Consider the following 26,885-nt stretch of genomic DNA (forward strand, 5'->3'; position numbering starts at 1 on the left):
TTTCCTGGGTCTGCTATCTGGGGCTTCTCTGGAACTTGGCTTTTGCATCCATGAAATTAGAAAGTCTGAGAATAGGGGGCTGGAGAGATGGCTCAGAGGTTAAGAGCACTGACTGCTCTTCCAGAGGTCCTGAGTTCAATTCCCAGCAACCACATGGTGGCTCACAACCATCTGTAATGAGATCTGGTGCCCTCTTCTGGTCTGCAGCATATATGTAGGGAAAACGCTGTATACATAATAAATAAATCTTTAAAAAAAAAAAAAAGAAAGTCTGAGAATAGATTGTTCAACAGATATTGCTTGATTGTTCTTTCTGTGTGCAAGGCCACTGGTTACCACCCTAAAGATCAATAAAGTGATTCCTGCCCTGGGAGTGTACCCATTAGTGGAAGACAGAGAACAGCAAACAATTAAAATAAGTTATAAGACATTATAGAACAACAGACTGAGTCATTTAGGACTAGGGTATCTGGACCAGGTTTATAAAGTATTTAATATGTTTAATTTGTTTCCAGGACAGGCTCCAAAACCACAGAGAAACCCTGTCTCGAAAAAAAAAAAAAAACAAGTTTCACAAAAGTTTTAAAGATGAACATTCAATATTCAATGCCCAATGCATAGTCCTTCATAAAAGAGTAAGAATTTGCCTGCCAGACTCATGGCTTCTTTACCCATGTAGTCATGGAGTTTATTTCAGAGGGGCTTGGGTGAGGCATACCATGTTCAGAGTTAGATTTTTTTTTTTTAAATAGAACATTTCTGGTGATTGCTGATGGAAGCTATAGCAATAGTAAAAGCAAGAAATGTTTTAAGATTTACTGCTTTAAGAATAATAAATAGGGCTGGAGAGATGGCTCAGTGGTTAAGAGCATTGCCTGCTCTTCCAAAGGTCCTGAGTTCAATTCCCGGCAACCACATGGTGGCTCACAACCATCTGTAATGAGGTCTGGCGCCCTCTTCTGGCCTTCAGGCATACAGACAGAATATTGTATACATAATAAATAAATAAATATTTTTTAAAAAAGAATAATAAATAATAGAATGAAAGATAAAAATGAGAAAAGGTAGAAAAAAAGTTATAGAATATATAGTAAGTTTAACATTCAAATAATAGAAGTTACAAAGAATAGACAGAATGGTAGAATCATTAATAAAATTGTTGAGTTTTTTTAAGGGTTATTTATTTATTATGTATTCAGTGTTCTGTCTGTATTTGTGCCTGCAGGCTAGAAGAAGGCACCAGATCTCATTACAGATGGTTTTGAGCTACCATGTGGTTGCTAGGAATTGAACTCAGGACCTCTGGAAGACCTGAGCCATCTCTCCAGCCCCCAAATTGTTGAAATTTTGAAAAATGAGATTATTCTTATTTTATATGAATTGCCTGCATGTATATCATCTGTGCACTATATGCATTACGGGTACCTGTGAAGGCCAAAAGAGGGTGTGGGGTTGCAGAAATTTATTAGTCACCATGTGAGTGTTGGTTATTGAATGTGGTTCCTCTTGAAAAGTAATCAGTGCTCGTAACCACTGATCAATCTCTCTAGCCCTAAAGAAAATTTTCTTGAAGGATTGTTTCTTGAATCAAAGTAGCCTACCTAATATACAAATAAGACAGATCCACACCAAGATATATTTTTGTCAGACACTGAGCATTGTATAAGCATCTTGAAAAAGAATTTTAATTCAGTATTCTTTTAACAGTACTGAAATCTAAAAGACTTCAGAAAGAGTCCCAAATGAGCTGGACATGGTAATACATACTTGTAATCTCAGTAGTTGTGAGAATCAAGTAGAATTGCCTCAAGTTCAAGGCTACCCTGGACTGCATAACGAATAAATACTTGGCCAGCCAGGCTAGGGTAGTAAGACTGTCTTAAACAACAAACCCTTCTAAATGATTTTCATTTTGGAATTCTATATGCAATCAAGTGTAAGAGACTAAACACCTCTCTTCCAAATAAGCTGTTTCTGACCATGTTCAAACACAGCAAAGGAATAAGTCAGCAAAGAGAAGAGCATAGGTTCTAGGAAATGAGATCTAGGGAAGATAAATGGTTCAGATGAAAAAGATTAGAAATCTGCATGATCCCAGCACTGGAGTGGCTGAAGCAGGAGTTTTAGTTCAAGGCTAACCTGTGCTATGTATGTAGTAATATCCTCGTATCCAAAAGCAAAACCCCCCAAAAAAACAAAGCTGAGAGACTTACAGAAAGGCAAAAAATGCGTAGAAAAGATGTTTGGGCTTCTACCAGAAAGTTAGGGCTCAAGTTATTATATGTATACAAAACTAAGCAAATTCAGAAAGTGCTATCTATCCTCTGGAGCTGGAGTTATATTTGGTTATGAGCCACTAATTTGGGCACTCTTTTTTTTTTTGAGGCAGGAATTAAATGTATATACCACCATGCCTGGCTGACAATGCTATTTTTTTTTTAATGTCTAAATGGTCTTTTAAAACCTATGAAACGCTTCACAAATTTGTATGTCATCCTTGCACAGGGGCTATTAATCTCTGTTCGTTCCAATTTTTTAGTGTGTGTGCTGCCAGAGCAAGCACAATAATCCAGGTCCATATTATTATTATTATTATTATTATTATTATTATTATTTTTTGAGACTTTTCTCTTTGTAGCCCGACTGTACTGGTGCTGGGATTAAATGTGTGTGCCATCACTGCCCAGCTCAGATCCATATTATTTAGAGTGCTTAAGGTTAATATTTGAAAGTCAGAAGAGATGAATATGGTTGGCCCTGGGAAAGAGAATAACAGCACCTGCTGGTTTTGTAATCAATATCATAGAAGCATTTGACTCCCAAAACCATGTAATAAAACAAATGAATATTAATGTGAAATCATGGTCATCTTAGTGGAAAGTGTTTCTTATAATTGTATTAAAATATTAACAGGAAAGTTGAAGTGAAGTGATTTGATGCATATATTTCCTACCTCTTGTGACTCAATGGATGCCTGGGATTTTGTTGTCATACTCTGTTCCTTGAAGCTTTCCTTTGTCTCCTTTAGGATCCCACTCTTAGGTTAGGTTGCTGACAACTGGAAAGCCTTGATTTATCTCAATGGTTTTAGCCTTTTTTTTTTTTCAACCCTTAGGTTGTTCGAACAAATCAGTGTGCAGGAGAATTCGTCATCACTTTTCCTCGTGCTTACCACAGTGGTTTCAACCAAGGCTACAACTTCGCTGAGGCAGTCAACTTTTGCACTGCTGACTGGGTGAGTCTGGAGTGTGGCGGCTGGTAGGGAGAAGTAGAAAGTTATAGGGAAGCCAAAGTACAGCTTCCTTCAGACTTGGCCAAGTTCAGCTTTGAACCTGTTCACAGCTGCCTGCTGGACGCCAGTGCATTGAGCACTACCGCCGGCTGCGAAGATACTGTGTTTTTTCTCATGAGGAGCTTATTTGCAAGATGGCTGCCTGCCCCGAGAAGCTGGATCTGAACCTAGCAGCAGCTGTACATAAAGAGATGTTCATTATGGTGCAGGAGGAGCGTCGTCTACGAAAGGCACTACTGGAAAAGGTGAGTGGTGGTGCTTTTCATCAGCCTGGTAAAGGTTGGGAAAGACAAGGTTAACTTCCAGTATAGATGTAACCTTTATTCTTAGAGTGTAATGAAAAAAGAGCTTGGTACACCTGACTTGAAAGCCACATTCTATTTTTAGTGTTTCAGTGCCTGACAACCATATACAGGTTAGTTTGCTTCCCTGAGGGTAAACTTCCTCATCTGAAAAAGTGGAAATTCTTTTTGTCTTTTTAGTTTGTTTGTGAGTTATGGATATTTGTTCAGTAATTGCAGGCTATAGTTATAGTTGCTATTACCCTTATACAAATGACCCACTAAAATAGGCAGGCATATGAAACCCCTGTTGCTGATCATTTTGATCAAATTACTTAAAATTAAGTAATATTCTCACTTTCGCACTCTGTAAAATGGTAATAAATTCCTAAGCTTCAGTGTGTTTGTTTTTAAGACAACAGACTTTCTCTGCATAACAGCCCTGGCTGTCCTGGAACTCTCTAGACCAGGTTGGCATCTAACCCAGAGATCCCTGTCTCTACCTCCCAAGTGAAAAGGTTTGGATCACCACTTCCAGCTCAACCTGGTATTTGTAATGGTAGTTGTAAAGCTTGAGTGAATTGATATTTGTAAAAGAATCTATTATTACTATTTCAGTGTAGTAGCTGCTAATTTAGTAGTAATAATGCATGAAGAAAATGAAGTATGGAATGTTTTTTAGGAAATTCTATTTTATTTACTTACTGAGACGGTATTTTTGGATCCTTCTTCACAATCTCCTGAGTCCTGAAATTAATAGGTCTGCCCCGCCATACCTAGCTATTTTCTTGAATTTCCTTTTTAAAATTTGTTGTTGTTGTTATTGTAATTTATGGTGGAATGTAATGGTGCGTGCACACCTTTTATTCCAGTGCCAGAGGCAGGCAGATCTCTATGAATTTGAGAGCAGCCTGGTCTATATAGTCCAAGGCTACATAGTAAGCTCCTGTCTCAAAGGGGGAACGAGTTCTATTTATTTTTATTTGTATGGGCATTTTATTTGTATGTGTATTTTGCCTACACATTTGTGAGTGTATTGTGTGCATGCAGTATTCATGGAGGCCAAAAGAGGGGTGTTAGATCCCCAGGAACTGAAATTATAGTTGTGAGCCGCCTTATGGGTACTGGGGACTGGACCCAGGTTCTCTGCAACAGCAACAAGTGCTCTTAACTGCTGAGCCATCTCTCCAGCACCCTTAGCTATTTTCTCAATTTCTAATGTTCCGTTAACTTGACTAAAATAATGTCGAATAGAAAGTGATCCTACTTCAATAGATTCTCCATAAACATGTGTCAGTTGTGTGTGGATGTAATGAAGATCCTCTTGAGATGATGTAGGAAGTTTAGTATTATAGCTTAGTGGCAGAGTGCTTCCTAGCATGTGGAACACACTGGGTTTGATCACCAGCATTACAAAAGAAAGAAAAGATCACAAAAGAATGATGGTCCTAAGGGATCCTGAGAGGCCTGTTTTTGGGGATAATGCATTTTTTAGTGTAAAGTTCATATACAGGCTGGCTATGGTAGTGCATGCCTATAATCTAAGCATTCAGTAAGCAGGGAGAAGAGGATTACCCTAAGTTTCAGGCCAGTCCAGGCTAAGTAGCGAGGCTTGTCTTAAGATATACACATATAGATATATACTCATAACTTTGTGTGAGTGTTAGATATAGGCCAAGTTTCAGCTATAGTAATATTAGAAGCCTGGGCCTTCTCATTTGTTGTTAGTAAATAAATCGTTTGGCTTTTTCATGGACTTACTCTATTATTCAATGATGGTCCCATGCTATACCACAATATGAAAAGAAACAAAATCAAGATTGAAAGAAAAGAGGCTACCTTCCCATTTGGACAGAATTTTGTACATTTGGCACTTAACTCAGAGATGGGTTCTGGACCACCACCCCCCCAATCTTGAGATCTTTTAGATATGATATGTGTTTTTGAATATTTTTATGGAGATGACTTAGTATGTCTATATGTCTGTGATCTGAAGAAATCTAGGGGCTTCACCCTTCCAACATTCTCTAGCTTTGAATTCAAAATTATCTGCAGTCAAATCCTTACTTTGACAAGCTGCTGGCTTTCTCTGTTATCCTTTAGTAAATGAGATATCCTTATGAGATGCATATTCTTACCTAAAAACTAGAACTAATAATAATGTTTGTTGAGTACTTCATAATTCATAGTGTTAATATATTAAGTCCTTAATTGAAATATTTAGAACAATTGAACAAGAATGATAGTTATTGCAGACAAGAGAAACAAACAGATTGAGAAAGATTTAAATAACTTTTTATGAAGATTGGGGGATCACAGCCACATTAGCAGCAGTTTGATTTTAAAGTTGGTATGTAAGACAAAACTTATTGGAGCCAGCATTTCTTCTTAAAATTCCTAAAATTGCTCGTAATTTTGTCTTTTAGTGACTTCAGTATATTTGCATATTTGACTTTTCTTCATTTTACGCATGGATTGCTTTATTTTTATATATTAAAAAACCATGTAATTGTGTTTCTGTAAGTTCTATTGGTGCATAGTGTTTCCATTTACTAAGCAGTAGTGTCTGGAACATAGTGAATGTAAGTGACTAAACCCAGCATTGTTTCCTAGGACAAACCTTACATTTCCACCTCTCTGCTGCTCAGGTCCACATTCTTTATCTCTCTCACTTACAGGCCTTTTAGTCTAATCTAGGCAGTGGTGAGCCTGGGGAGGTCAGAGGACAACTTTTTGGGAGTCTATTTTCTCCTTCTACCTAAAAACATGGTTCTGGGAATTGAATTCAGATTTCCAGACTCATATAACAAGTGCCTTTGCTTGCTCAGTCATCATCTCCCTTGCCCTTGGTTTTGTGAGACTACATCTTGCTGGCATCGAGTTCACAGTAATCCTTCTGCCTCAGCCTTCTGAAGGCTGAATTACAAGCATTTGTCATGTTGCCTAGCTCCTAATCTGAATCTTACCCAGATTTTTCTATCTTTATGCTTTTTTTTTGGGGGGGGGGGTCTTAAAATCCACATTGATCTGATCAATCCTGATCATTCTGAACCTGCTTTGAGATTGTGGACCTGACAGAGGGCAAATGTGATGTGAAATTTGGCTTTCCCAGTGTTCATGACCATCATCATAAATTTAAATTACTCTATGATAGCTGAGGTGGGGGTTTCTGCCATCCTCTCTGGTTCTGAATAATGTATGGGTTGTATACCCCCAGGGTATCACTGAGGCTGAGCGAGAAGCTTTTGAGCAGCTTCCAGATGATGAACGTCAGTGCATAAAGTGCAAGACCACATGTTTCCTATCTGCCCTGGCTTGCTATGACTGTCCAGATGGCCTTGTCTGCCTTTCTCACATCAATGACCTCTGCAAGTGCTCCAGTAGCCGACAGTACCTTCGGTAAGTATAGGGCCTACCTGAAGGAAGTAGGAGGGTGCAAAGTTGGGCTAAAATGTGCTTTTTCTGGTCCTTTTCCAGGTACCGATACACCTTGGATGAGCTCCCTGCCATGCTGCATAAACTGAAAGTTCGAGCTGAATCCTTTGACACGTGGGCTAACAAAGTACGAGTGGCTCTGGAGGTGGAAGATGGGCGGAAGCGCAGTGAGTGATTGCTGGGGTAGGGTGGTGGGGGTGGGGTTGGAGGGACTCTACAGACAAGTTCTATTCCTCTTTTCTTTTGTATCCCTGACCTTTTCCTTCTGCCTTTACATATGCTGTATACTCCTTGCTGCTCTCATTCTTCCTCCAGGCCTTGAAGAACTGAGAGCACTGGAATCTGAGGCCCGAGAGCGAAGGTTTCCTAACAGTGAGCTGCTACAGCGACTGAAGAGCTGCCTGAGTGAGGCAGAGGCTTGTGTGTCTCGGGCTCTGGGACTGGTCAGTGGCCAGGAAGCTGGGTATGTTGGTATGAGGTGTTGCAGCACAGATAGCTTCTGCCACTGAAAAGTATGTTACAATGGGTGGGGTCCAAATAGACTTAAGTCCGTGGAGTATTATCAGGAAATTGCCAAATATGAGCTGGCCTGGGAAGTACTGCGGAGTACAAGGAAGACAGGCAGCTTTTCATAAAGGAGAGCCTTAGCAATAAGAAAACTTAGAAGTATTTATTTTATCAGTGTCTAGAAGATTTGAGAGGTAGGTTAAGGGAGTTTGTGGGCAGGGAAGAGTGTGGGAGGTTTAGGGACTGGAATAGGACACAGACAAGAAAACCTGAACAAGTTGCAGTAGAGGGTGGATTTGTAAGGGCTGGTGATGTAACTTAATGCTTACCTAGTATATGAGGCCCTGGATTCTATCTCTGACTCCATGTGGGTCTGTTGAGGATGTAAAGTCTGGCTTTTGTTACCATTGGTTAGTTTATAAGCGCTTTCATCCTCTAGCTGTTTTCCTTCCTCTCTCCTTCTATCCCTTCATCCCGTGAATATGCTTAGATTTAAAAACTCTCCCTGTAACCTGGTCAGTTGTGGAAACATTGAGGTACAAAGATCAAAGTAGAATAGATATGGTGAGGAATGGTTTTGGCACAAATGGAAGGAGGGACCTGGGTTTGGATCTGAAATCTCACACATGAAACTCCATAGCCCCGACAGGGTGGCTGGTCTACAGATGACCCTGGCAGAGCTACGGGCTTTTCTGGGCCAGATGAACAACCTGCCTTGTGCCATGCACCAGATTGGGGATGTCAAGGTGAGGAGAGGTGGGCTTAGGTAAGACAGAGTGCATGTGTGAGGAAATAGTGGGAAGTATGAGCAAGTTTTTAGATTTGGGACTTGAAACAGGGATGTGAGTCTAAGATGCTGAGTCAAGAGAGGGCTTGCTCAAGGAAGTAAAAAGAAAAGTAATAAGGGTGTTTGTTGGGCCTGAAACAGTGATTAAGGTTTATAAAAAAATAAAAGGATGGAGAGGACAGGGGACCCCAGAGTGAGCAAGAGGGTTTATATAGCATAGTACTTCTTAGGGTAGAGGATCTGTTAGTGCTTTGAGAACAGAACCCCATGTAAAGATAAAGTAAAAGTACAGATTTTTTGATCAATCATGTATAAAATTGCCTATGAATGTCCATTTTAATACACCCCCCAGGGCATCGTAATGAGCAGTTAAGTGTTAACAGGAACTGCTGTTTTAGATTTCAGAGAACCAGAGTTCAGTCCATGGTAGATTTTTTTTTTTTTCTCAGAGGTTGTGTTGGGAGATGCTGGAGCAAGGCTATATATATAGTGGGACCTCTTAAGTGGCCTCAACTGAAGGATTCGTTCTTCACCCTCTATTTTGGTAGGGTATTCTGGAACAGGTGGAAGCCTATCAGTCTGAGGCCCGTGAGGCCCTGGTCTCACAACCCTCCAGTCCAGGGCTGCTTCAGACCCTGTTGGAGAGAGGGCAGCAACTGGGGGTGGAGGTACCTGAAGCCCAGCAGCTCCAGCGGCAAGTGGAACAGGCACGGTGGCTGGATGAGGTAAAACGCACGCTGGCTCCCTCTGCCCGAAGGGGTACCCTGGCCATCATGCGGGGACTGTTGGTTGCGGGCGCCAGTGTAGCCCCTAGCCCTGCTGTGGATAAGGCCCAGGCAGAGCTTCAGGAGCTGCTGACCATCGCTGAACGCTGGGAAGAGAAAGCCCACCTCTGCCTGGAGGCCAGGTAAGTTCAGCCCTTCCCTTCCCTGCCATTCTTTACCTTCAAAATTTAGTAGAGAATCTGAAGAGAATGGCTGTGGGTGGCCTTGGGCATCACACCTACCCCCATTGAGTTTCTCTGCTCTTTTGTTCCTTGTCTCGTTTTTTTTCTTTTGAAGTCTGTATACGTAGAGGCAGAGGTAGGCTGATGGAAAAGCTGAGAACAGATGTGGGTGTGTAGCCCAGTACCAGTAGGCCAGCATGTATACATGCTCAGAAGCACAGGAAACAAGTGGATGAGTGAATATAGGTAAAAAGCTACCATACATATGGGGTGTCTGATAGACTTCAGTTACAGGATACGCAAGTGGTTAGTATGTGAGCTTTTAACAGGCTGACAGAGTATCAGACATGGGTGCAAGAACTATGGCAGAAGCCTGGCAACTGTTTTTACCAACATAAAATCACAGAAGTGTAACAAGGGGGAATAACAAGAGCCCAGCTGTATATAGCTACTGATCAGACTGGACTCTGATCCATAGGCTATGTGCCAAACTGGCCTGCTCCCCCGCCCTTTCTTTTGTTGTTGTTTTTAGGCAGAAGCATCCACCAGCCACACTTGAGGCCATAATCCATGAAGCAGAAAACATCCCTGTTCACCTTCCCAATATCCAGTCTCTCAAGGAGGCTCTTGCTAAGGCTCGGGCATGGATTGCTGATGTGGATGAGATCCAAGTAAGGACCTCCCCATCCACACTTAGACCTTCCATGTAGCTGGAAGGGATGACATACAAGGTTGTGCTGTGTTTGCATGTCTAGAGAGGAATGAGGCCCCACATATTGTGAGGAGGCAATTGTTCATGAGAGAGGCCTGAAGGAAGTAGGGTTCTGGTCAGGGTGAGGACGGTAGAACATGTGAGTACAAAAGGATAGGTACCTGGAAAGGAAGACCACAAAAGCATAGCTAGCCCGGTACCTCTGAAGACTGACTGACTGCTTTGACCGACCCAGTTAGTAGATACAGGTGTCATGCATGGTAGAGGGTATTTCTGAGGACAGCGTCAGTTGTTTCTACTTAGACAGAGCATCTTCCTATCGTAGGTCAGACATGGAGAATTAGTAGATAATTGCAAGTTCATCTTGCCTTTCTCTCTCGCCTGTGCTTAGAATGGTGACCACTACCCCTGCTTGGATGACTTGGAGGGCCTAGTAGCTGTGGGTCGGGACCTCCCTGTGGGGCTGGAGGAACTGAGACAGCTAGAACTGCAGGTACTGACAGCACACTCCTGGAGAGAGAAGGCCTCCAAGACCTTCCTCAAGAAGAACTCCTGCTACACATTATTGGAGGTGAGGCCTGACGCATTTACCTATATTCTATTTTGCCTAGACTGGCTGTTTCGAGGTAGTTTATGTGAGAATAAGAGTTTTTGAGGGGGCACAGGGGAGGGGAGAAGATATGGGAGGTAGGGAAGCCTGGTCATTTGCCTCTGTCTGCCTGCCTCAGGTGCTCTGCCCATGTGCAGACGCCGGCTCAGACAGCACCAAACGCAGCCGGTGGATGGAGAAGGAGCTGGGGTTGTACAAATCTGACACAGAGCTGTTGGGGCTGTCTGCGCAGGACCTCAGGGACCCAGGCTCTGTGGTAAGAAGCTTAGATACAGATGGGAAAAGAGCCTGGTGATGATTGTCTGAACCTTGTGACCGTGGGCAGACCACTTGCTCCCTGAGCTCAGTTTTCCTGCTTTGGGAGTGGGGTGTTGAGGAGGCCAGAGAGCAATGGAATCAGGTTGTTTATGTTGTTCCCCTTTCCCGGGCACGGCAGATCGTGGCCTTCAAAGAGGGGGAGCAGAAGGAGAAGGAAGGGATCCTGCAGCTTCGTCGCACCAACTCAGCCAAGCCAAGTCCACTGGCATCATTGACCACACCCTCCTCTACAGCCTCTATCTGCGTGTGTGGGCAAGTGCCAGCTGGGGTGGGAGCTCTGCAGTGTGACCTGTGTCAGGACTGGTTCCATGGGCGGTGTGTGACAGTACCCCGCCTCCTCGGCTCCCAGAGGCCCAGTCTTACCTCATCCCCACTGCTGGCCTGGTGGGAATGGGACACCAAATTCTTGTGCCCTCTTTGTATGCGCTCACGGCGCCCACGCTTGGAAACCATCCTGGCACTGCTGGTAGCCCTACAGAGACTGCCTGTACGGCTCCCTGAGGGTGAGGCACTACAGTGTCTCACAGAGAGAGCCATCAGCTGGCAAGGCCGTGCCAGACAGGTTTTGGCCTCTGAGGAAGTGACTGCTCTGTTGGGACGGCTGGCTGAACTCCGCCAACAGCTACAGGCTGAATCCAAGCCTGAGGAATCCCTTGCTTACTCTTCAGACGCTGGAGAGGGCGCTGGCAATATGCCGAAGGTGAGCTTCTTAGCCCAGCTCTTAGCCTCAAATTTCTGTCCCCTGACTTGTACATAGGTTTCAGCTCTATCCCTGTGCTCCAGTTTTAACACTTTGGCCCAGCCTTTTTGTTCCATCCTATATCTGTCCATACTCGTAGACCCTGCTCTCTGCTGGTGCCCCATGCTTGCCCTTCCTCCAGGAGGTAGAGTCTCTGAGGTTTGGTGTGGGTGAAGGAAGAGTAGGGCCTGGCTCTTCAGTTCAGTTACCCCCTGCCTTTTCCTGATCTTGATATTTGATAGGTGCAGGGGCTGTTGGAGAATGGGGACAGTGTGACCAGTCCTGAAAAGGTAGCCACAGAGGAGGGCTCAGGTAAGAGAGGTAGGTCTAGCTGTAGTATGAGTGGGGTGTTGAATGGCTATTACCAGTGTGGCCCCCAATGTCCTCAGCTCTGTTCTAGTTGGTATAGGATAAGACCAAGGACAGCCTCTAATCCAGCCTACGCCCACAATTTTCAGATCTGGAACTGCTATCCTCACTATTACCACAGCTGACTGGCCCTGTGTTAGAACTGCCTGAGGCAACCCGAGCCCCGCTAGAGGAACTTATGATGGAGGGGGATCTACTTGAGGTGACCCTAGATGAGAATCAAAGCATTTGGCAGCTGCTGCAGGCTGGACAGCCTCCAGACTTGGAGAGAGTCCACACACTTCTGGAGGTAAGGAATAGGAGTCATTGACATGGCCAGGTCAGGCCAAGTAGGCAGAGAGCTCTCAGGGCCCTGACTACTTGCCTGTGCTTGTCTTTTGAGATGGGTGGGGGCAATGATAGGATCTTGTTATGTAGCGCCGAATGGCCTGGTAACTTAACTTGTTATATAGTCCAGACTGACCCTTTCCTTAGCATTGGAAGTGCTGGGATTACAGTCATGCACCACCTACCAGGCATCTCTTTAAAGCTGGCTTTTGGCCTTTTGTGTTCACAGCTGGAGAAGGCAGAGCGCCATGGGAGTCGGACGCGAGGCCAAGCCCTAGAGAGGAGGCGGAGAAGGAAGGTGGATCGGGGTGGGGAGGCTGATGATCCAGCCAGAGACGAGCTAGAGCCAAAGAGGGTACGGAGCTCAGAACCAGAAGCCGAGGAAGTCCAGGAGGAAGAAGAACTGGAGGAGGAGTCTGGGGGTGAGGTCCCTCCTGTACCCTTCCCCACCAATGGCAGCCCCAGCACCCAGGAGGACCAGGATGGCTTAGAACCAGTGTTAGAGGCTGGTTCAGACACCTCAGCCCCTTTCTCTACTCTGACTTCCCGGCTGTTGATGTCCTGCCCACAGCAGCCATCTCGGCAACAATTGTGACAGTGGCTGAGCCTAGCACAGACCCCAGCAAAGATCCTTCCTTGGCCTCAAGGATCCTTTCTGACCATCAAGCCTGCTTCTTGGAGGTGGGCGGGTAGGTGGAGAGATTCCCCCCTCACCACCATCCCTAAGACCGTGACTTTTATATTCTGACTCCAAGGTATTGTTCAGACCTCAGCTCCTGGGGGCTGGCCCCTGGAGTCCTGCGTCCCTGGTAACCTCTAACCAGCATTCCCAGACACCAGAGGCAGATAGACACAGGTGGGCAGGGGATCGACTGGGGCTAGGCCAGCACCATTCCAGAGACAAATGCAGGGCACATGCAAACTGGGGGACCTCTCCCTTCTCCCCAGTTCCGGCCCTGGTCAGGCCATGCTACACTAACCTCCCCAGCCACACACTCTTTTGCCTCCTGCCTCCTTTTTACTCCCCTCTCCCCTCATCTTTTCCCTTCCCCTTACTGTTCTACCCAGGAGGAGGAAACTTCACATAGCTGTCCTCACTTTTTTATTTGAAATAAATTTTGTTGGGGTTGAACAGGGCTGCCTATGGTCTGAAGGCTTTTGGTGCTTGTCCACACACCCACCTCAACCCTTCCTGCCCATCCTCCCCGTCTCCTCCTCCTGGGTTCATGCTGTAATAAAAGAAGATTGTTGGTGTGTAATTAATTTGTTCAAAAGGAGAAGAAAAAGCAAAACAAGAAACTTTGTTCCAACTAAAGCCTATTTTAATTTTATTTTATTATTTTCCTCGTTAGAAATAAAACCCTTAGGAATGTTTTTTGGAAACATGTTTCTGAAGTGCATTTCTCTTCAAAAGGAGAGTAGACCCTTCCTCGCCTATTAATGGAGCAGCTGCAGTGCTAGTGGTAGTGCCAGGGCCGAGTCCAGGGAGTCAGGGCTCTGAATCGGAACCTTCCCAGCCTCTCTCTAACCTTGGAAAAGATCTCTTCCTCCCCCCAGCCATTTCCCTGTCTTCAGACTGGTGGGCACTGGTCCCTCTTGGGAATTTGCACAGCAGCTTCCCCTAGCTTTGTGCTCTTGTTTTCCTGTTCTGAGGGGACTTTTTCTTCATGGCTTTATTATTGAAGTATAGTTTCCATGCTATAAAGTTGGGCTGTTTTAAATATGTTATTTGGTGAGTCAGACTATCCTTAATGTTTCTCTGTTAGTTTCTTTCTGCCCCTAATGAATGTGTGGTTAATTTGTAATTTCTGTGTCACTGTTAAATTGCTCTATTGAGATGAAATTTGAGTACCATACAGTTCATCCAATTCAGTATACAATTCAGTGACTTTTAGTATATTTCAGTCATTGAATGAACCTTCACTGCAAAAAAATTTTAGAATGTTTTTATGACTATTAGAAGAAACCCCACATTCCCTAGGTGTTCCCTCCCCACTCCCATTTGTCTCTTCTGGACATTTTATATAAATGAAATTATACAATATATGATCCTTTTGTGTCTGGCTTCTTTGACTTGGCATAGTAGCTTCAGGCCTATTAATAGTCCTACAATATAGATTTCACCCTTCTGAACCTGAAAAATGAAGGGACTGTACTTGATTAGGGACTGCCCTCTTGAAGTATGTTTATACACGTTTTTTTGTGGGTATCTGTATGCATTTCCCCCCAGATAAGACCCATCATATTTATAAGGGGGCCTTAACACTCCAAAGACTAAGAAGCATTCTTTTGTGGTTCTGAGTGTTCTCTAACACTCTATGAAATAGAGGAGGAAGCAAAAGCTTGGAGGCCCTGAACTAGCTTCCAGGCATCTCTGACTTCTCCAAGGTTTTTCCTCTTCTCAAGGTTGTATAAGGTGTTCTAGGCTAAAGTCAAGTCTTGATCCCCCTAGCTCAGGAACTCAGCATACCGGCACTCTTACTGTGCCCTTTCTCATTTTATGTTCAGAAAGATCACTTTGGTCCATTTCTCCCCTTTCCAGGATTTCCACTTGCTAAAAATCTAGCGTTAAAGAGATATCTCACCCTCTTTTGGTGACTCTCTGGTGGGAGCATAGCTTAGACCTGCCTCATCTGGTCTTATAGTCTCTGTTGAAAGGTGAACCAGTCAACAGTAAATACCCTTGCCCTGGGTCTATTTTGATCCTAAGTTGCAATCAAGGGGAAAAGGCTGGCCTTTGCCTACCCATTGACATTAATCATGGGTTCCAATGAGGATTGGAGGTAGCAAAAGAGACACCTGGGACAAATACCCAAAGGAGCTTTATCTTGACATTTAACTACCACTCTACCAAGCAACCAGGCACTAGAAGAGGCGGCCAAAAGAGGAACTACTTCCCACGGCAGTTCCTAGGCCAAGGTAGTGGTTCCTTGTGTTATGGACCTATCCCTCACCAATTTTCAGACAGCTTTTCTCAGCTTAGCACTTTCTGCCTTATCCTTCTCATACACCTGCCCCTTTCAGTGTACATGTAGCTGTCATTGATGCAAAACTGTCTTAGGGTTTCTATTACTGTGATAGAAGACCTTGACTAAAAGCAGCTTGGGAAAGAAAGGGTTGATTTCATCTTACAACCGGCCATCCAGAGAAGTAGGCAGGAACTGACACAGGCTGTAGAGTACTACTGACTGGCTCAACCTGCTTTCATATAGCACCCAAGACCACCAGCCCAGGGTGGCACATCCCACAGTGAACTGGGCCCTTCAATATCAGTCATCAATCAAGGAAATGCACCATGGGCTTGCCTAAAGGCCAGTCTTTTGGGAGTATTTTCTCAATTGAGGTTTCCCTCCTCTCTCAAGAGAGCACAAAATGAGTGGGAAAGGTTTACCTCAGAGTCATTTAGTTTACAGATACCACCTTGCTGCTACATCCAACCAGACAGTTCCATTCCTGTCAGGATAGCACCTGAGTATTCGGGGGATGGAAAGAGATACTGCCTCTACTAAAGACAGATTATTCTCACCCTCTACCCCTTCTCTTTGAGACACAGTCCCTCTGTGTAGCCCTGACTATCCTGGAGCTTGTTATGTAGACCAGGCTGGCCTTGAACTCACAGAGATCTGTCTGCTGTCTCCTGAGTGCTTGGATTGAAGGTGTGCCACCACATCCAGCATCTAAATTCCTCTCTTGTCCCAACTGTCCATTTCTTCCTGCCTCTAGCTATTCAGTGCCTCCATTGTGCCTTAAATCATAGCTGAAACACCATAGGTTTAGTGAGTCTCTTCCCCCCTACCTGAGAGTTCCTAGAGGAAAAAAAGCAAGAACCAGGCCTGAGTCCTCTGCTACTTCAAGGCTGGGGATGGGGGTGGCAGTCTTGCATAGCTGATTGAGAAAGATCTACAAGCAGCAGTTGCAACCCTGACATTGCATGTGAATTCTGTTCCTTCTGTGCTGTATGATGTCCACTGTTCCAGGGTGACACTCTGGAAGTGGGGCCTGAGTCTGGGCCTTGGTCATCAGAGCCCTAAAGGAGAAACATTAATCATGTGTCCTAGAAGACCAGAAATTACAGTGACGAGAGAAACAAAGTAGAGAATCTTTGTCTCTGGGGCACTTAAATCCTGGGTACTAAGCTCCATGTAAGAGATTTTGGCAAAGTTCTTAGATCCCTGGGAGCATAGGCTGTGACCTGTGATTCTTTTTTTTTAACCCCCCCCCCCTAGGTTTTTGAGACAGGGTTTCACTGTGTAACAGACTGGCCTCAAACTCACAGAGGTCTGCCTGCCTCTGCCTCCTGAGTGCTGGGATTAAAGGTGTGTGCCACCACCACCTGGTTAGGATTGTGTTTCTTAATCTTCTTTAAATCCAAAGCCCTACTCTTCATATCAGAAGGGTTCTAAATAACTGGTGTGCCACCAGAATATTGTTCATGGTGGAACTTTATTGTTAGTAAAACTGGAAACTCAGCAATGTTGGCTTGATAGGTAAAAGCCCATGTGGCTAAGGTTCTGAATAATTCCTGTGCCTGTGTTAGGTATGTATTGCTCTAAGACAATAGCTTGCCTGGCACATATCTCTAAAACCAAACCTTTGGAGGTCGGAGCAGGAAGATTCCAAGTTGGAAACTATGCCAAGTTGTACAGTGGGTCCCTGTCTCAAAAACAGCTAAAACTCTTAGAAGCAACGTTTATCTCATATATCCGTGGGCTAGAGATCTGGATACAATTTAGCTGAGTTATTAGGGTCATTCACAGGCATCAATCAAGGTATGAGCACTGCAGTCATTTCCAGGTTTATTTCTGGAAAAATCTACTTAGAACTTGTGTCATTGGATGTTGGCAGGATTTAGTTTCTTACTGGCTGTTGGACAGAATTCACTTAGTCCCTTGCATGTAAGTGGATCTTTTCACAAGACAGCTCACAACATGGCAGCTTGCTTCTTGAGATCAATTAAAATGGGCAAGAGACAGAAATGAGTCTTTATAATCTAATCTCAGAAGTGACATTCCATTGATTTTTGCAGTTGACAATATTCATTAAAAGCCAGTAGGAGGGAAAGGGGGAGTCTAGACTATATTCAGAAGGAAGCAATTAAGACTAGATGCTAGAGGGTGGCATTCCTTGAGGGGTCATCTTGGAGATGAACTACCATGGTTCATTCTCTGGTCATATGTCTTCCACATATAAAATATATTTATTCCTTAAATTCTCTTAAATCCCATTACAGCATTCCCCTAAGGTGCTAAATATGAATTGCCTTGGGCATAATCCCAAGTACTGTTTTTCTCTATGGGTAGAACTGTGAAACTTATAAACACAAGTTCCCGGTTCCTAATAGATATGGTGGGAAAGGCACATAGAAGCATTCCAGTGCAGAAAAGGTGGTTGGAAGCAGGAGTCAAACCCAGCGGGGCAAATGAAGTTTCTTCATTGATTCCAAGACCTGGAGATGAGTTTTCATCCTCCTGGCTCTGCTCTCTGGGCTTTTGGTCCCACCTGTGCTTCCTTTTTCATAAGCAGTAGCACATGTTTGCACCTGAGATTTTTTATTTTTTTTTATTTTTATTTATTTATTTTTTTTTTGCTGTTCCTTGCCAGGATTTCGGAGGGCCAATGGCTTGTAGTGTCCATGTAATCATTTGCCGTTCAAGACAAAGGGCTTAGAAGGCTTTTGGCATGTAGAATATTATAGCAGGAACTATAACCAGATTGGCCTTCAGGGCAGCCCTTACTTAGATCTCACGCCTGCCATCATGGTCACATTGTTCAGGAATCTGTTAAGAGTAAAGATGACAGTATAAAGATTGACCACATCTCCAGAATGCAGTATCTCTTCTGAGATTTTCCTCACTAGTGGTGCTTGTTTATGTGGGTCATGAAAATTCTCACGGTGTGTTCATTCCAAGATGGATGACCATCCATATAGGCCTTTTCCCGCAAATATCTTTTCAGCATTTCAGTCTTGTTCTTTCTAAATGCCTGACTGTATAAGCAGACATGAATCAGCTGACAGCTCTCTAGCTGACCGATTATGTAATGGTGTTTTTCCTACTGGGAGGATTTCCTTCTCACTTTTTTTCAGTCAGCCCTAAATGGAGCTATAACTCTGAAACTAGCCACTCCTGGCCATGCTAGCATGTTGTGCAGAGCATCTCTGTAAGCCAAGCTTTAATACTGTATCCCTTAGTTGTCTGGCCTTTAGGGGCCCCCAAGAATACTTGGATGACATTTTCTCAGATGAGAACAGGATGACAATGTAGCAGGTGTGAGCTTCCAGAACTGCATGTGACTTATTGGACCTGGTACAACAGTTAACACATTGCTGTTTGATGTCATATGCTCAGATGTTCATTCAAAAAAACAGGTCTGCTTTTCTATTTTTATTTTTCTTTGCTTCTGAGATCTTGCTACTTGCAGTTTTATCCTCCATTTTTGTTTGTTTTGTCTTATAAATATGTTGTATCTTGGGCCAGTGAGATGGCCCGATGGGTAAAAGCTCTTGCTTCTCAAGACTGGTGACCTGATTTCAATCCTAGGGATCCATGTGGTATGAGAGAATCAACTTGTGCAAGTTATCGTGATCTCTGTGTGTGAGCATACACATACATAGATGTAATAAAAATAATTTTAAAATGTTGTATCTCTTTATTTTCTGTTAATTCCCAGAAGTTCTTAGTCTGATCTTTCAACTCACTAATTGTTTTTCTGCTATGCCCCTTGTATTTGTTTTTTAAAATATAATATTTTTATTTATTCTTTGAGAATTTCATAAATGTATGCAATATATTTTGATTATATCCACCTCTACTACCACTTCTAACCTCCCCAAATATATCCACCTCCAAACTTCGCATCTTTTTTATTTTATGTGTATGTGTGTGCTTTATGTATGTGCACCACATGTATGTAGGAGCCCTTGGAGGTCAGAAAAGTCATCTGATCCTCCAGAACTGGAGCTACAGATGGTTGTGAGCCACTATGTGAATGCTGAGACTTGAAACCGGGTCCCCTGCAAGAGTAGTAAGTGCTCTTAACTGTTGAGCCATCCCTTAAGCCCTGTCTTTAAATTATACTTTTGAGTGCAGTTAGTGCTGCCTGTATGTGCATGGATGTGGGGCCCCAGCCATTGGAGCATGAGCTTCCTACAACTGGCCATACCAAAAAATGACTCTTCCTCCCCTAGCGGGGCCCTTCTTTTCTTTATATTATGTATATTGTGTGCATTTAAATAAAGTATCCACAAACTGGAAAAATCTCCTGGGCCAATAAAATGACTTAGAACAAAACTTCATTTATAATATGATCCCACTCTAGTTGGTGGACCATAATGATAGTCTGGACCAGCAGAGAATAGCACAAGTAGGACTTAAATTTTCAGGCTGCCATAAGTTTTGGTGCTAGGAAAACCGTACTGAATTAACCATTACTACAGATCTACACGGGTCAATAAATTCTGGTTACCGCAATGGTTCTGCTTTCCATTAAAGAAACCAAACTCAATCTGCCTCTGGAGGTGATCTTATAGTCTCCACTGAAATCATCAAAACATGGCATTGTAGTCTTTATCATCTACATCCTAGTCATTCGAAAGAGGAAATGACCAAGGGAGAGGTTTTTAGAAAGTCAGACACTGGGCATACCTACCCAATTGCAGAAGACACTAAAGTGTAGTCTGAATTTATCCTCAGGAAAAAGGAAAATGACTTAATGGCTACCAGGCCAGTCTCAGCTACACTTTATACTCTCCACAGTTCTTGTGAAAGGGATGGTAATGTAGTGAGTGAGTTGAGTGGTTTTCTATAGCTAATCAACTCTAAGATTCTTTTGCCTTAAACATTTGCATTTCTCTACGTTGTTCACAGAAGTCCTGGTATCTTAACTTCATTTTACAAACTTACTGTTACAGACAGTTGGACAATTGTAAGCTGTCAAATGGGTGCTGGGAAATGAACCCAGGTCCTCTGCAAGAGCATTAAGTGCTCTTAGCCGCTGAGCCATTTCTTCAACCCTATCTTTTTAAAACAACCAACTGAGTGTAATTAGTGCTGCCTGGATGTGCATGGGTGTAGGGCCAACTACTGGAGTATGGGCAACCTACAAGTGGCCATACCACCAAAGGAAAAATGACTGCCCATCCCCCACCCCCGTAGGGCCCTTCTCCTCTTTTATGCCACGTATATTGTATATATTTAAATAATGTATCCAGAAACTGGAAAAATACCCGGGCCAATAAAATGACTCATTAACTTGTTAAGTGTAAGTTTTGAATAACCAATAAAACAACTTTTAGAAATACTCATAGCGCTGGGCATGGTGGCACACGCCTTTAATCCCAGAACTCAGGGAGCAGAGGCAGGTGGATCTCTGAGTTTGAGGCCAATCTGGTCTATAGTGAATTCCAGGACAACAAGATACATAGTGACACCCTGTCTAAATAAAACAAAAGGCCCAAGAAACTGGGCGGTGGTGGCGCACGCCTTTAATCCCAGCACTGGGGAGGCAGAGGTAGGGGGAAATCTCTGTAAGTTCGAGGCCAGCCTAGTCTACAAGAGTTAGTTCCAGGGACAGTCTCCAAGGTTACAGAGAAACCCTGTGTCAAAAAACCAAACCAAAAAAAAAAAAAAAAAAAAAAACAGTTTAAATAGGCCTGGATCTAGCGGGGAGAGACTGGGACTTCCCACAGGGCAGGGTTCCCTGCCCTTTCTCAAGCAGGGAGAGGGAGGGAGGAGGGTGAGTGGAGGAGCAAGAGGGGAATGGGAGGAGGGGAGGAAGTGTAAATTTATGAATGGAAAAATAAAACAAAAAACAGTTTTTAAAAAGGCCCAAGAAATAAGAGATACTCATAGCTGCTTCAACTAATACAGTATAGTTAGGATTAAATGTATAATGTATATAGGATTTCTAATGTCTATTTCCATATTTAAAAGGTATCAAAAACATAAAGATATCACAAGAAAAGATGGCTACAAAACATCTTTAATGAATATAAAAACAAAATCTTCAGTCACATCCAGCAACAATGACAAGTAGAAACGCCGTAGTGATTTGTTATAAGAAAATGACATTAATAGAACAAAGGGAAAAAACATGAGCACCTCAGTTCATAACAGAAAATACATTTCAGATGAGGAAAGATGTAAAAAAAAACATTCCAAAAAGTTGCAGGATGCAAATCAGTTTTTACACGTTAATAATGATTCAAAATGAAATTGAAAGCAATTCCATTTCCAGTAGCATCTGAAAGAACAAATGCCTAGGAGTACACTTAATTATGGAGGAGAAAGACATAGTGAAAAAATTAAAGATCTGGAGAGAGAATTCAGTGGGTAAGAGCTGGCTGCTCTTCCCAGAGGACCCAGTCTCTGCACCTCATGGCAGTTCACAACTGTCTGTAACTCCATTTCTGGGGATCTGGTGCCCTCTTCTGGCCTCCAAGGGCACCAAACATGCAAGTGTACAGGCATACATGCAGAAAGAACATTCATACAAAAAGCATCTTCTGAAAAATATTTAAAGGTTCTTGAGATAAATTAAAATACCTAAAGAAATGAAAAGATACTCATATTCATGGATTGAAAGACAATGTTAAAATGTAATACTAGCCAAAGTGAGCCACAAATTCAATGTAGTCCTATGAAAATTCAAACAGCTTTTATAAGAAATAGAAAAATCCAGGGGCTAGAGAGATGGCTCAGAGGTTAAGAGCACTGGCTGCACTTCCAAAGGTCCTGAGTTTAATTCCCAGCAACCACATGGTGGCTCACAACCATCTGTAATGAGATATGGTACCCTCTTCGGGCCTGCAGGGACATATGCATGCAGACCACTGTATACTTTTTTTTTAAAGATTTATTTATTTTATTTATTTATTTATTTTGTTCACACCATTCTGTCTGCATGAGTGCCTACAGGCCAGAAGAGGGCACCAGATTTCTTTACAGATGGTTGTGAGCCACCATGTGGTTGCTGGGAATTGAACTCAGGTCCTCTGGAAGAATAATCAGTGTTCTTAACCTCTGAGCCATCTCTCCAGCCCCACTGTATACTTAATAAATAAATAAATCTTAAAAAAAAGAAGGGCTGGAGAGATGGCTCAGTGGTTAAGAGCACTGCTTGCTCTTCCAAAGGTCCCAAGTTCAATTCCCAGCAACCACATGGTGGCTCACAACCATCTGTAATGAGATCTGGTGCCCTCTTCTGGCCTGCAGGCAGAGCACTGAGAATACTGTATACATAAGAAAAAAAAAAAGAAATAGAAAACCCAGTCCTTAAATTCACATGGACTTGCAAAGGATCAATATAATAAATAGCCAAAATAATTTTCAAAAAGAACAAATGATGCTGGAGATTGAAGTCATCTAAATTCTCCCAGCAGCCAACCAGTTAGTTTCTGACTATACAGTAAGGAAGAAAATAGTCTCCCTCACATAGGATGCTGAAAATTTCCACATGCGAAATAATGAAGTTGGAACCAGGCAGTGGTGGTGCACACCTTTAATCTCAGCACTTACAGGCAGAGGCAGGTGGATCTCTGTGGGTTCAAGGCCAACCTGGTATACAAGAGCTAATTCCAGAGCAGACTCCAAAGCTACAGAGAAATTGTCTTTTGTTTGTTTATTTATTTATTTGGGTTTTTTTTTTCAGAGTGAGGTTGAATATTTATTCAGGGGGTTGTGGAGGGGAAAGGGTAAAGGGAGGACAGAGAGAGAGGAGGAGGAAGAGAAAGAGACAGAGAAGGGGGAAGCAGAGAAGTGGGGAGAGAGGCAGAAGAGAAGCCTTTATTTGGTTTTTTGAGACAGGATGGATGGGGGTGAGGAGTGGGGGGGTGGCAGGGGCGTGGCTTCTCTCTTAAAGGGACAGGGTGACCATTACATGCATAGATTTAATTTTTTGAAGGGCAAACAATTTGAATAGGTATTTCTCCAAAGAAGATATGAAAAATATCAAGAAGCACATTAAAAGATTCTTAGTGTCATCTGGGTAGTGGTGGCGCACGCTTTTAATTCCAGTACTCAGAGGCAGAGGCAGGCAGATCTCAGTGAGTTTGAGGCCAGGCTGGTCTACAAGAGCTAGTTCCAGGACAGCTAGGGCTGTTACACAGAGAAATTCTGTCTTGAAAAGCCAAAAAAAGAAAAAAAATTCTTAGTGCTACACACACACACACATACTTTTTTTTCTGAGATGAAGTCTCTGTGTAGCTCAGATTGCCCTGGAGCTTGCTGTGTGTATCCAAGGCTGGCCTTAGACTTGGATCTTTCTGGTTCAGTCTTCCAAATGTTGGGATTACAGGCATACACCTAGTTCAATATACATTGGCCACTCTCCTGATGATATTCAAAAACAACAATAACCAACCAACCAACAATAACAACAAAAAAACACACCGCTACTTTTTTTAAAAAGGTTAATTTATTATGTATACAGTGTTGTGCCTGCACACCAGAAGAAGACATCAGATCTTATTATAGATGGTTGTGAGCCACCATGTGGTTGTTGGGAATTGACCTCTGGAAGAGCAGCCAGTGTTCTTAACCCCTGAGCCATCTCTCCAGCCCCTATACCACTACTTTTTTTTTATTTAAACTTTTTTTTTACTTATTTATTTAACTTTATTATGTTTGTTGGTGTGAAGGTGTCAGATCTCATGGAACTGCATTTTCAGACAGTTGTGAGCTGCCATGTGGGTGCTGGGAATCGAACCCGGGTCCTCTGGAAGAGCAGTCAGTGCTCTTAACCGCTGAGCCATCTCTCCAGCCCCTATACCACTACTTTTAATGTTGCAACACTAGAGGGACAGCACAGGAAGGCTTCTCCCTGCTAATTTGAAAAATGAGCCAAACAGTTTGCAATAACCACAGGGGGTACGTGACATAAATTACAGGCCTACTTGGGACATTAGAGGAGGTGCTCCCTATCTAGCATGGATGAAGATAACTGCTGGAGTTCCCCAAGGCTTGTGATAATAAAAGGACCAGCATAAGCTATTTGAAAGCTGTTGGACAAGACAATGTCTTCTGGGGCTGGAGTTGTCCTTCCATAGTAAGTGGCTACAGTGTTGGTTCCTTTAGGCATCCATGGGGTTTTCAAAGCAAAGAGGCTGAGGCGTGTGTAAAGTATCCAGCTGCCAAAGAGTTTGGCTGCCTCTGTTTTCCATAGCCAGGTATAAGGGAAGGAAGGACCTCTCAAACAGCTTGATCTCAAAAGTATTAACAATTCACAAAATGTTAAACATTAAAGGTTTTTAGAATGAAAGACTCAACACTCCTAATAGCATTTAACAGTATTGCTAGTGTTTAACAATGCTTACCAGCAAACGCAAGGGTTCCAGGAAGAGGTGGGGCTGTCACAGATGACCCCTGAAAAATATTCTAAATGAAGTAATCCAGATTCCAAGGACAAAATGTGATTTCATTTAAGTGATATTATTTGATCTTGCAAATTCACAAAGGCAGAAAATAGGTTAGAGGTTACCAGAGCCTGGGAATATGGTGGGAAAATTGCAGTTTATGTTTGAGGGTTTCTGTTTGGAGGGATGAAAAGTTTTAGAACTAGATAAAATGATGAGTGCAAAACTTTTTTAATATAACTATTGCCACATAGTTGTACAATCAAAAATGGTTAAAATGACACACACACACACACACACATACACACACACACACACAATGCTGGGCTCAAGCTAATATTATGTTTCTTCTGATTTGGAATCAGTTTCCACCCATGCCACTGAGGTTCCTCTCAATCCGTCATTATTTGTGTGTATATGTGTACGTTTTCTCCCTTGTGGTTTGGATTCTACTTCTGAGACATTCAAGACTCAGTCTAATAATGAGTCTGACGATTGAGAAAGATTGTCAAATCTATTTTGTTTTCTTTTTCTTTATTCTTTTCTCATACAATGCATCCTGACCTCAATCTCCCATCTCTCCCCCCTATCCAGTGTGCCGCTTCCCTTCTCCCCCAGATTCACTGTTCCTCCATTTTCGTTCAGAAAAGAACAGGCCTCCCAGGAATATCAACCAAAAACAGCATAACAAGATGCGATAAGACTAGGCATAAGACCTCAGATCAAGGCTGGATAAGGCAACTCAGTAAGAGGAAAAGGGTACTATGAGTAGGCTAAAGAGTCAGAGACACCCCCCACTCTCTCTGTTAAGCATCCTTCAAATTTTAAAGATTTACTGAAGCCTTCTCTTAAATTATGATTATTACAGTATCAAAATTGTTTTCTTCTCCCTATTTTTACTTTTTCTTTCTTAAGCTCTGCATAAGGATCATGCTTAACCTTTTTTTTACATTTATTTACTTTATTATGTATACAATATTCTGTCTGTGTGTATACCTGCAGGCCAGAAGAGGGCACCAGACCTCATTACAGATGGTTGTGAGCCACCATGTGGTTGCTGGGAATTGAACTCAGGACCTTTGGAAGAGCAGCAAGTGCTCTTAACCGCTGAGCCATCTCTCCAGCCCATGCTTAAACTTTTTTGTATGTGATAAAGATGTTTCTTAGCTGGATGGTAGTAGTGCACACCATTAATCCCAGCAGTTGGGAGGCAGAGGCAGGTGGATCTCTGTGTTCGAGGCCAGCCTGGTCTACGGAGTGAATTCCAGGATAACCAGGGTTACACAGAGATACCCTATCTTGGAAAAACAAAACCAGCTGGGCATTAGTGGCTCTTGCTTTTAATCCCAGCACTTGGGAGGCAGAGACAGGTGGAGCTCTGTGAGTTGGAGGCCAGTCTAGACGTTCTAGAGTGAATTTCAGGACGGGCTCTAAATAAAGCAACACAGAGAAACCCTGTCAAAAAAAAAAAAAAACAAACAAAGAGATGCTTCTTATATCTCCAATTAACTAATGATGACCCTAAAAGTGTTTTTTGCTTGTTTGTTTGTTTTTGAGATAGAGTCCCGCCATGTAACTCCAACTGTCCCGGAACTCATTTTGTAGAGCAGGCTGGCCTCCAACTCATAGAGATCCACCTGCCTCTGGTTCCCAAGTGCTGAGATTAAAGGTGTGCACCACCATACCTGTCTCATTGTTTTTGGTATTTAAGGAGTTCATAAGCCTGCATTTAGTGTGCTTGGATCAATCAAATTCATCCCTAATTATCCCCCTCCAATTACTCTCCTATTTCTCCACCACCTTCCCTTCCCAACTTCATACACTATGTTTTGGAATCCACTTTGTCCACTCAGTATAGCTTGTATGGGCATAGGTGTGGGAGCATCTGCTGGAGCATGGGGAGCAGCTTTAAGACACAGTCTTGGAAAAACAAACAACCAAAACGATTCTCATTCTGACATCAGCTGGCAATTGCTAATAGCTTCTCAGCTAGGGCTGGGGCTTCATGAGCCCTTCTCCTTCTGTGCTGAGATTTTTGCTAATTTGGTCTTGCTTAGGTCTTTAGCATGTAGTCGCAGCAGCTTTCGGTCTATATGTTCGATCACTGCTGTTCCTGGCAAATCCTGTTTTGCTGCTGCCAATCACTCCTCTTGTTCTTGCAGTCTTTCTCCCCTCTCTTCCATGCTGATCCCTGAGCCTTGAGGGAAGGGGTG

The 26,885-nt window shown here is 43.1% G+C and overlaps 1 protein-coding gene and 1 non-coding gene across 7 annotated transcripts in view; one reads left to right on the forward strand and one right to left on the reverse strand.

Annotated features, from left to right (window-relative positions):
- LOC121443060 (lysine-specific demethylase 5C-like) overlaps positions 1 to 13,582 on the forward strand; it is a 42,152-nt gene extending 28,570 nt beyond the window's left edge. For 2 of the 6 annotated variants that reach the window (XM_041644740.1, XM_041644741.1), the window contains exons 13-26: positions 3,116 to 3,235; positions 3,343 to 3,537; positions 6,791 to 6,972; positions 7,051 to 7,175; positions 7,324 to 7,471; positions 8,156 to 8,261; positions 8,851 to 9,209; positions 9,781 to 9,919; positions 10,352 to 10,531; positions 10,689 to 10,826; positions 11,007 to 11,588; positions 11,870 to 11,948; positions 12,086 to 12,285; positions 12,553 to 13,582. In XM_041644740.1, coding sequence (XP_041500674.1) covers positions 3,116 to 3,235; positions 3,343 to 3,537; positions 6,791 to 6,972; positions 7,051 to 7,175; positions 7,324 to 7,471; positions 8,156 to 8,261; positions 8,851 to 9,209; positions 9,781 to 9,919; positions 10,352 to 10,531; positions 10,689 to 10,826; positions 11,007 to 11,588; positions 11,870 to 11,948; positions 12,086 to 12,285; positions 12,553 to 12,918 — 2,919 coding nt within the window. In that variant the 3' untranslated portion in view covers positions 12,919 to 13,582. The remainder of the gene's footprint in view (positions 1 to 3,115; positions 3,236 to 3,342; positions 3,538 to 6,790; positions 6,973 to 7,050; positions 7,176 to 7,323; positions 7,472 to 8,155; positions 8,262 to 8,850; positions 9,210 to 9,780; positions 9,920 to 10,351; positions 10,532 to 10,688; positions 10,827 to 11,006; positions 11,589 to 11,869; positions 11,949 to 12,085; positions 12,286 to 12,552) is intronic. The other 4 variants (XM_041644743.1, XM_041644744.1, XM_041644742.1 and 1 more) reach the window with 3 other exon arrangements.
- LOC121443106 lies at positions 2,461 to 2,563 on the reverse strand. The gene has a single exon (XR_005973632.1). It is a non-coding gene; the product is annotated as a U6 spliceosomal RNA (small nuclear RNA).
- Positions 13,583 to 26,885: the final 13,303 nt, after the last annotated feature.

The sequence above is a fragment of the Microtus oregoni genome, unplaced genomic scaffold, assembly GCF_018167655.1.
Source record: "Microtus oregoni isolate MIOR12 unplaced genomic scaffold, Mior012 000099F_ref0000060, whole genome shotgun sequence".
Classification (NCBI taxonomy): Eukaryota; Metazoa; Chordata; class Mammalia; order Rodentia; family Cricetidae; genus Microtus; species Microtus oregoni.